Raw genomic sequence first — 10,350 nt, forward strand, 5'->3', positions numbered from 1 at the left:
GAGCCTTTAGGAGCAGGGAAACTCTGTTTCAACGCTGAAAAAACACTTATGTCACAATGAATAGTTAAATCCTCTTCGGTCACCCTGAATAGTACCAAATAACACTCCAAAGGGAAAACTTTAGATGCAGGAGGGCAAATATGACCTTGAAGCACCAGCAGTTGTTAAACCTTTTAAATAAACCAGTTAATAGCTGTTAAACCTACCCCCATCTTGCTCTGTAAATGTGGCAGTTTGTTGGCGACGCAGACTTCAGCCTTTGAGAAGAGGTGATGACTCTTCAAACACCGGAGAACCGCACTGGGATCTACCTTCCATTCAGTGGCTATGGCAGACACGCACCTGCGTGGAACAGGAACAGCAGCATTTGCAAAGAAGCCTTATCAAGTGAGTTTATTCTCTAAGTAAATAATGCCTTCTCCGAAGCACCATCAGTCAGGCTGCAGTCAAGTGTAACTATACCTTGCTGTGTGCCCCACAGATTCGACTGGATGCATTCAGCAGTGAGGTTGCAAGGTGCTGAACTTGGATTTCCAACCCTGTTCTTGTGCCTAGAGTCATTTAGACAAGTATTTCCCAGTTCTGTTACACAGACATGTGCTTAAATACTTTGCTGCATCAAACCCCGAATCTGCAAATTCATCCTGGCTGTCTTGAAGTCTCCTTCCAAACGATGGATCTACCTTGCTCTTAACCCAGTTTGACTCTTCTATTTGCACCATTTAACTGCCATACAAAATCGCCCTCTGGACTACAAAGATCTTAACAGAGTGCTTGCTTTTATCAGAGACCCATCTTGGGCTTGGGCTGGCTGCTGAGCTGTGACTGATAAGTCAGTGCGGGTCCAGGAAAGCAGCCTGTCAGGAAAGGAAGAGAAGAAAATACATTGGAGATAGGAGGGACCAGGAAGAAGAGCTCACACACTCTACAAGATATTTGTGTTTTAGTTAAATCCAGGAGATACTGAGCCACTCTGAGACCCTGGCTGATCCGGAGATGGAAAAGCAGTGCTGACATGACAGATCCTGAAACGTAAAGGGATGCTAAATGAGGTGCTTAAACTGAGACTGTCTCCAGCACAGCCACCCTGCAGGAAGCAACCAAATAAGATCTTCTCCCAAGCTTGCTGTTGGGTGCCAGAAGGCAGCAAGCGACAGGACAGCCCAGCCTTTTTTGATTTTGTCTTCTAACGCTTGTCTTGGAGCTCCTGGCAGCTTCTCTCACTTGCTGTACCCAACCTGGCTGTGCTCTGACAAACAGGTCCGTCTCCAAAACCTTCCTTTGAGCCTCCAAATCCAGCCTCTAGAAAGCTTGCAGCTGCTTGCTGACACCGTCTTGCTCAGGCTTTCCTCACCTCTTTCCTCCTTCAATGCAACAACCATCCCCCCGTCCTCCAAGAGGCAACACCATCCAAGTCAAAAGGCCACCACCAAGACTGTTCTTCCGCCCTCTCTTCCCAGTCCATGTTCAGCTTCTCCATCTCCTCAGGCATTAGTACAAGGCTATCCGTGCCCCAGACATTGCAGCCTCTCCCTCACTTATCCATCACATCTCACTTGCTATCAAAATCAGGGAAACTGCAGAAGGGACTTTGGAAGCCATGTGCTCAAAGCAGGGACAACTTCAGAGTTTGGTTGTTTGTCCAGTTGAGGTCTGAGCATCTCCAAGGATGGAGATTCCCCACCTCTCTGGGCCAGTGTTTGACCACTCTCCTAATATCTAACTGGATTTCCTATGCTGTAACTTGTGGCCATTGCTTCTTGTCCTCTCACTCTGCACCTGCAAAAAGAGTTTGGCATCATGCTCTCTACAGCCCCTCATTAGGCAGAGGAAGACAGCAAGCAGATCCCCTTTCCACCTCCAGATTTCATCCTCTGCTTGTACATCATGTGCTCCCGACACAACAAAGAGGAAAGGGAAGGGTTTTTTACCGATTTCTAGAACCCTATTAGTGACTGCTACTGTTCCTTCCTCATCTTCCTGTACGTCTCCCACCTGTTTAGAAGACAAACCCATTTCTCTCCTGGCAATTCACAGGATAAAATGGAAGAAGACCCAAAGCAAGGAAGGTCTGAGGATCTACAGGTACAAAGTCAAATGCTGAAGTGGACTCACCTGATCAGCCCCAACACACATCCTTCCTGCTCCTTTGTTATGGCAAAATCCCGCAAGACCTGTTCAACTCTGTGCAGGGCCGTGTCCTCCTTCATTAGGTACCGATGGTACAGCTTTTTCCAAGGAATGAACTAGAATGTGAAGCACATACCACCATCTTTCATCTCACAGCATTGGAAAATAGGTTTCTTCTGGCAATAAGCTAATCAACGTGACTTCCAAAGAAGACCTGGAGTTCAAAAAGTCCCTGTAGCTTGATGGAAACAGGTACCAAGCATGAGATGGGGAAGGAAAGAGGAAACAGAGGAAAGAGAGAAAGACTTATTCCTCAGCCTGCAAACGTGCCTATAAAAGGCTGTTTTTTCTAGAATGATGGGAACAGGGTGATGCTGGTTCTGTTTCAAATGTCAAAACATTAAAGGAATGGGGATATTTTCAGCACTGTTGCACAGATCTGGTCTGTGCAAGGATATGGTCTGCGTAACAATCTCTCAGATCAACACTCCTTAGCTAACATAACACAGCAGACGTGTTAAACGGAAACACAGCTGCAGAATGAATTTCATGGGAGGTATTTCCACTATCCAAAGAAACAGAAATAGGAAGGAAACAAAATGCAAGACTTGAGTTGTTGCTGTGTGCCTCAGACTGAGGTTGGGCTCCCAGCGTTATTTGTTCTTAACCTGCTGAACAAGAAGCACACTAAGATTTTAGAAAAGCTCTGAGTGGGGTCTGAGTGCTTAAACACCCTGTGTCCATGAAGCCCTACTCTCCCACACCCTGCTGTTCAGACTTCTTTAGTAAAAACAGACAGGGCACTGCCTTTTAGGCTGTGTTATGGAGTGAACAGTGGACTTGGGAGAGGACTTGAGCACACCGAGCATTCAATGAGTGCATTTTCTACGCATCTCTGTAGCTCTTCAGGCTCAAACGCATGCACACCGTGCTGATAAAGCACTGAGTGCAGGACACCTCCTGCACTGTGCCCAGCCTTACCCATTCAGATTTATCGGAAGGGCATGAACAAGAACTTGGACCTCCACAAAAATTAGGGCTGTGATCAGCTCCCCACCACTCTGAGACAGCCTCTTCATACAAGCTGAGGATTTCCAGTGTGAGTGGCGAGCAAGTCTAGTGGTGCCAGCTGTCTCCGAGCCACCTTTAATTGAAATGCAGAGATCCTCTCTGCGGCCAAAACAACTGCCAGTGGGTTCACGACTGTTTGTACTGTGAGGGCCTTGACTGCAGATGAACCAAGCTCCACAAAAACAGAGTTAAAGGCCTTTGCTCTAAACCTGTTTACTTACAAGAAACAGCACACATACACAGGCTGGAGGACAGTGACGTGCGCTGGCCACGAGAGGACACTGCCCAGTCTGGAAGCCAGAATTTCCTGCATGATCCCTGTCAGAAAAAAAGGCTGCAAGGAAAACAGTGAAGGAGGATTTTGTGGAGTCTTACGGGATGCTCACTTCCCATGTATGGGAAGGATGAATCAAGGGAAGTTACTCCAATATTGATCTTCTGATACAGGTTGGCATCTGAAGTTGCCACAGTAGTCCTGAAGACCAAAGAATGACAAAAGACCTCCTAAGAAAGGATGTGGGCATTTGGGAATAATAAAGGTATTTAAAGGAACAGAGAGAGACACAGCATGGATGCTCCTACAGCAAAACATGCAGTCACAAGACTAAGACAGAACAGAGCAGGAGGAGAAGGGACAGGCTCAAATCAGTATCACAGCAGTCCTTACCAGTGGATCACTGACTATGTCCCTCCAGCAGTGACACACCAGGCTCAGGTTCTGATACAGATCAGTCACTGGCAGAAAAGCAAAGATGTTCCTAAGGACTTCAACAGGCAGCTTGTCAATACTTCCCTGAGGCACTTCCCAGTTCCGAGTCCCCAAGAGTCCGTAGTGTGCATCAGGGACTGGTTCGACTTCCGTATCATCAAGTTCCTGCTTGATTTGGCTGCATTCCTGCTTGATCTGGCTGTGTTCTGGATGAACAGCCACTGGCGGCTTCTCAGGCTCACCCCATAAATCGTGCTCTGGCTTGCAAATGCCTGTAGCTGCAGTGGACAGAGGCTGTTTTCTGGAGCTTTTCCTGGGAGCTGGTACAAAGTCCTGATCCTCCAGAAAGGAGCAGAAATCACCACTGGTGACAGTGGAGACACTGCTGAAGGAAGCATCATGTTTAGTGAAGATGGGATCCGGTAGCTCTTCTTTGATTCTCCTGCTCTTTGTCCCACCGGCACCTACTACTTGTATCTGAGAGATCCTGAAGTAATCAGTGATGTTCTTCTGCCGACCTTGGCCTGCAGAAAGAGGAAGAGCATGTGTGAAGTCAACAGAAACAAGCGCAAAGCGCACTGCTCCTAACTGAGCTAACAAGGAGACCAGAGGTTGTGTAAGGTGGTAGTTATTTCCACAGGGTTCCTCACAGACGTATGAGCTAACTACAGGTGAACCATCCTGCTTCATATTGCTTCTCTGGCAACCTGTGGAAGTCAACAGAACAACGTTCATCTCTTTGCACTGTCCACGTAATCTGGGCACTGCCAAGGTACATCTGACACCTCCACTAGCTTCTAGAAAAAGATATTGTCTGTGTAACAATCTCTCAGATCAACACTCCTTAGCTAACATAACACAGCAGACATGTGTTAAACGGAAATACAGCTGCAGAATGAATTTCATGGGAGGTATTTCCACTATCCAAAGAAACAGAAATAGGAAGGAAACAAAATGCAAGACTTGAGTTGTTGTGGTGTGCCTCAGACTGAGGTTAGGCCCCCAGTGATTATATGTTGTTCTTAACCAGGTGAACAAGAATCACAGAATCATAGAATGCTTTGGGTCGGAAGGGACCTTTAGAGATCATCCAGCCCAACCCCCTGCAGTGACAGGGACAGCTTTAACCAGATCAGGGTGCTCAGAGCCCCGTCCAACCTGACCTTGAATGTTTCTAGGGATGGGGCCTCCATTCAACCCGTTCAAGTGCTTGACCACCCTCGTAAAAAATTTCTTCTTTCTATCTAGTCTAAATCTATTCTTCTTTAGTTTAAATCCATTATTCCTTGTCCTGTCAAAACAGGCCTTCCTAAAAAGATTCTCCCCACCTTTCCTATAGGCCCCCTTTAAGAACTGGAAGGCTGCACTAAGGTCTCCCCGCAGCCTTCTCTTCTCCAGGCTGAACAACCCCAACTCCCTCAGCCTGTCCTCATAGGAGAGGTGCTCCAGCCCTCGGATCATTTTTGAATGCACACTAAGAAGCACACTAAGATTTTAGAAAAGCTTCAGGGTTTAACTACTGCTCTGCGCTATGAGAAGGTCACAGCACCAAGCCTCTAGCAGGCTGATCCGACCACAGTATAAAAGAGACGAATGCCTTTAAGAGGATAAACAGCCGTATCTTGCCAGATACTTCCTGGTTGCAACATCAGAAAGCAGAAAGCACTGACAACCACAAAGGAAACCGAAACTTGGCAAGAGACTGCTGTCAGCAGCCTCTCCTTTCTCTGACAGCCACACAGTCCATGTAGCACACAGACCAAACTTACCAGCACTCATAGTATTCATTCTGTCCAGCTCCTAGTCTGCAACATATCCTGATGCTTAGCTAATAGGCAACTCGAGAAGAACAAAATCACAAGGAGCTACTGCTGATTTTAATGCATTTTACTGCTGGATGCTCATGAAGGCATAGCTTAAAGAGGTCTGATTTGCAAGACACTTGCTGCTTAAAAAGAACAGCTCCCCTGCTAATATAGGGTTCAATACCCTAAAACCTGCAGCATCTAAGATTACTAGGTTTTAAAAGGTGAGCTAGGCAAAGATACCACCGATATGAAAATGGAAAAGAAAAGAATGTCTACGAGCACAGAATCTAGGACTCTGGTGTCTTGTCCTGGCTCACCAGCAGATGTTCTCTGAAGGGAGTCCACTCGCACCAACGTACAGAGGGATTCCCAAGCCTCGCAGGGAAACACCGAAATGCTCCTAAGTCTAACCTTCCACTCAGGAGCTCAAGAATAACTCAGGATGTTTTGTCTTTCCTTTCTACCTGTCTCCTCGCCCACACGTGTGTGTAGCGTCTCTTGTTGTTACACAGGTTTTGAGGCTGGAACTTTAACCCTGCACTATGAGCTATTTCAAAACAGCTCTTTCACCTTCAGCTCGAGCCGAGCCCTGTCGTGTGCAGATTAGCTCAAAGTCTTACCAATCCTCAAAAGCCCTCTAAGGCTTTGGCACTTTTGAGACCCACATCTATGAGTTGTGTATCACAATGTTTCCCACTCCCAGGAAAGTCCAAGATCACTAATATCTGTTAAGTGCTCAACAACAGTTTTGCAGTCCTATATAACTACACAGCTCATTATTATTTAATAATTACCCTAAAGAGCATCTAGAAGCTGGAGTCACATCATTAATAGTGCCTAATTGCAGAGGCTGCAGCGTTCCTCAGGGAGAGCTGCTGTTCTCCCCAGGTAGTCTCCGACAGCTCAGCGATAGAGACATGGAGGCATTTCTGGTGTGAGGAGAGACTAAACACACATGCGAAGGCAAACTCGCTCCCCCACAGAGGGAAGTAGTCAAGGCATCTCTTTTTCCTGCCACGTGATTTTGCGGAGGCAGAGATTAAGCCCAGTTTTGCCATGCACCACTCAAAACCGACCAATTTCTTCCATTTGCACTCATCTCGCCCGGCATTACTCTCCTAGCAGCACAAGTTTGATGATGGATCACACAACACCCTTTTGTTCCACACCATATTAGCATTTTTCTCCCCCAAATCCCTCAGCCTTCAAAGCGTTCACAATCAGCGTACCTCCTTGACATCTCCTTGTCTGGTGGGTGGGATGGAGGCCGCTGTTTATGTCTCCTCTACTTTGTCTTTGACTCCACGGCTGTGTCAGGGAGGATGAACCTTCTGTGCTCCGTGCGAAAGCTTCGCAGTCATCAGCCGTGAGGTGAGTTTTTTTGAATCGCTTCCGTGCTTTGCCAACGTGCAAAAAAAAAAAAAAAAAAAAAGACCCCAAAACCAAACTGTTAGCAAACAATGATATACAGTCCATGCCTTTTACAGAGGCATAAGTACACAGTTTCTTTTCAGAAATTTTATAGGACAGTCCCAGTGTTTCAGCCAGGATTTTCTCCAAATAAATCATAGCAGAAGCTTGTACAACGGTCTGGTGAGGTGCTAAGGAGGGCAACGCATCGTGTCAAGGTGACACATCTGCAGTCACCACAACAGTGACTTCAGCCCGGGTCCCCCCTCCTGCGTTGTACGAGGCTTTGGAACAAAAGAGAATGATGTAAAATCAGAATCTAGGCGAGTTTTGTGGCTTTGTTTACAATACTGTAACACGGAGGAAGAAGATACAGGCATTTATGCAAATCCAAAATATCATTAGGAAGATGCTGAGGAAGCCTGTGGAGGCTGAACTGCGCAACCCCCTACGAGAGATGCCAGTGACTCGCCTGGGGAAGGTCAGAGCCAACATTCAAACACACAAACTTGAGCCTCTCACAAACAGATTCAAGCCGGGATCCTCCGTTAAGGAGGAAACACAACCCAGTTGCAGCAAAGCTCTTCCCCGCGAGAAGGACGGTTAAGAAGCAGCACGAAACTATCTGAAGAGTTATTTTGAGAAAATCTTACTTGAAAACTCCATGAGCTCCTCTCTTCTGTATGCGGGACAGCCAACAGGAAAAGTCCAATGCAACTTGCCAAAAACGCTCACGAGAAACCTGAAACCACAGCACAAGATGGGCTCCCTTCCAATAGAATTACCAGCAAAACACTGCTCATGCAGTATCCCTTTTACTTTATTACTACACTGTGCTGCGGAGGATAAACTCCTCTAACATGTTTATGGCAGCCATGAAAGTAGTCAGCTGATGTTGTACAGCAGGATCCAAGGGTCAGTTTGTTCAACTATGCAGCTTCCTCCTTTTCATCCATGTCAGCTCAACAGAGCAGCATTACAAGCACTGCTGAGCTCCCTGGAGAGGCTGTTTTGTAACATCACATGTTCCTCAAAACATGGCAAACAAGGCAAGCAGAAGAAAAAAAAGCAATGCAAGACAGTCCCATGACACTTAGGGACATGGTTTAGTGGTGGACTTGGCAGTGCTAGGTTTACAGTTGAACTCGATGATCTTAAGGGTCTTTTCCAACCTATTCTATGATTCTATTCTATGATTCTACTTAAAAATGGTATTTCTCACTCGAAAATTAAAAGTTTTTCAGATCAAACAGCAGGAATCATTGAAGCGCCCCAATTCTCTTAACCACGCGGTCCCGGCAAACGTCAGAGCCAAGGTACCGGCTCCGCACCCATTCCCAGAGCTGTCAGACAAGAAAGTGCAAGACTGGACTGGGGACAAAACCTCTGCTCCCCTGCCCCAGAACAGCAAAACCCCCGAAGTACCAGGACCAGGGCACAGGGTTCAAGTCCAGAAACCCAACACAAGAAGATGACGGGCTCAGACTTCACCTGCATTCATCTTTGCTCCCTTTTCCCAAGGTTTTCCATTGGCGACAGCAGGAGACACAAAAGTGCTGAGCAAAGGTTGCGTCATGTCACGGTTTACTGCTTCAATCGCGTAAGGAACATGACGGGGAACGGAGCTCGTCAGCCACGAGAAGACGCTCCAGCTGCGAAGTGAAAAGATCAGCCATAAGCAGCAGCCGCAGAGAACGGGCAAAGATCCATGGGGATGAGAAATATTTGGGAGGAGAAGGTTGGAGTTGCTCCCGTCCCTGCCCCATCTGGCCACCGCTGTTTCCAAACCCTTTCCCCACACGGATGCACCAGCCTTGTGCCCCCCAGCATGGTGCCCACCTGAGGAGACCCCTGGCAGCCCAGGGACCCCCCGGGGCTGCCCCACACTGGCCCAGAAGAGCCCCCCCATTGCCAGCCCCCAGCCTGCCACCTCCATATCCAAGGGCTCTCCTCCTCCGTGCCCCCCATCGCCAAGGGCCCCCCCATGCCAAGCCTCCCACCAATGCCAAAGAGCCCCCCCATTGCCAAGGGCCCCTCCCATTGCCAAGGGCCCCCATTACCACGGCCCCATTGCCAAGACCCCCTCATTGCCAAGGCTCCCCCATCGCCAAGGACCCCCCCATCACCAAGGGCTCCAATTGCCAAGGACCCCACCCATCGCCAAGGACCCCCATTACCAAGCCCCCCCTGTTACCAAGCCCCCCCTGTTACCAAGGGCCCCCCCGTTACCAAGGGCCCCTCATTGCCAAGGCCCCCCCATTGCCAAGGACCCCCCCGGTTACCAAGGACCCCCCCCCCCCCCAAATTGCCAAAGCCCCCCCAACGCAAAGGGGGTCCCTTCTCTAACCCCTTCTCAGCCGAGAGTCCGCTGCTCGCCCCCCTCCGTTGCCAAGGGACCCCCGTTGCTATGGCCCCCCCGTTGCTAAGGGGGGGGGTGCGTGTGTCCCAGGCGCTCACTCCGCTCGCGGCGCGCTCGGCCCCGCCTCTACGCATCCCGCTCGATCCTTCGGCCCCGCCCCCTTCCCGCCGTCCAATCAGAGAACGCGCGGGGCCGGGGCGCTGCCCAATGGCGCAGCTCTTCCGGGTTCCGCCAACGCTATTGGGGCCGAGAGAAATGATCCCGGAGTTTGTTTACCGTCACCCCCTCCGCTCCGGGAGTGACATCACGCCGCCGCGTATTGCCACGCGTGACGTCACGCCACCCCAGCAGAGCGCGGGTGGGTTCTAACCGCCGGGGAATGCTCTGCGCAGGGGCCCGCCATGGCGGGGGCTGAGGGGAGGGGAATGTGGCGGGTCCCCAGCCTGAGGGCAAGGCCGGTTCCTGGTATTCCTGAGGGAAAAAGGGGTGGTTTTCCTGAGGGAAAAGGAAATTTCCCATTTTCTGGAGGGAAAAGGAAATTACGGGTTTTTTTTGAGGGAGGTTTTCCAGAGGGAAATGGGAATTTCTGGTTTTACTGCGGGAGAGGTCATTTTCTGAATTTCCTAAGGGAAAAGGGATTTTCTGGTTTTCCTGAAGGAGAGGCTGGTTTCTGGGTTTCCTGAGGGGAAAAGGAAATTTCAGGTTTTCCAGAGGAAAAAAGCAATTTCAAGTTTTCCTGAAGGAAAGGGAAATGCCTGGATTTCCTGCAGGAGCAACTGGTTTCTGGTTTTCCTAAGAGGAACAGGAAATTTCTGGTCTTCCTAAGGGAAAAGAGAATTTTTGGTTTTCCTGAGGGAGAGACC

The 10,350-nt window shown here is 49.0% G+C and overlaps 1 protein-coding gene across 1 annotated transcript in view; it reads right to left on the reverse strand.

The window, feature by feature from the left end:
• FBH1 (F-box DNA helicase 1) overlaps positions 1 to 9,199 on the reverse strand; it is a 35,325-nt gene extending 26,126 nt beyond the window's left edge. Inside the window, exons 1-6 of the mRNA XM_075727573.1 lie at positions 9,189 to 9,199; positions 8,620 to 8,780; positions 6,948 to 7,319; positions 3,869 to 4,434; positions 2,116 to 2,246; positions 207 to 342 (exon numbers count right to left, since the gene is read on the reverse strand). Of these exons, the coding sequence (XP_075583688.1) occupies positions 207 to 342; positions 2,116 to 2,246; positions 3,869 to 4,434; positions 6,948 to 7,319; positions 8,620 to 8,780; positions 9,189 to 9,199 (1,377 nt within the window). The remainder of the gene's footprint in view (positions 1 to 206; positions 343 to 2,115; positions 2,247 to 3,868; positions 4,435 to 6,947; positions 7,320 to 8,619; positions 8,781 to 9,188) is intronic.
• Positions 9,200 to 10,350: the final 1,151 nt, after the last annotated feature.

Source organism: Pelecanus crispus, chromosome 1, assembly GCF_030463565.1.
Source record: "Pelecanus crispus isolate bPelCri1 chromosome 1, bPelCri1.pri, whole genome shotgun sequence".
In the NCBI taxonomy this organism is placed as follows: Eukaryota; Metazoa; Chordata; class Aves; order Pelecaniformes; family Pelecanidae; genus Pelecanus; species Pelecanus crispus.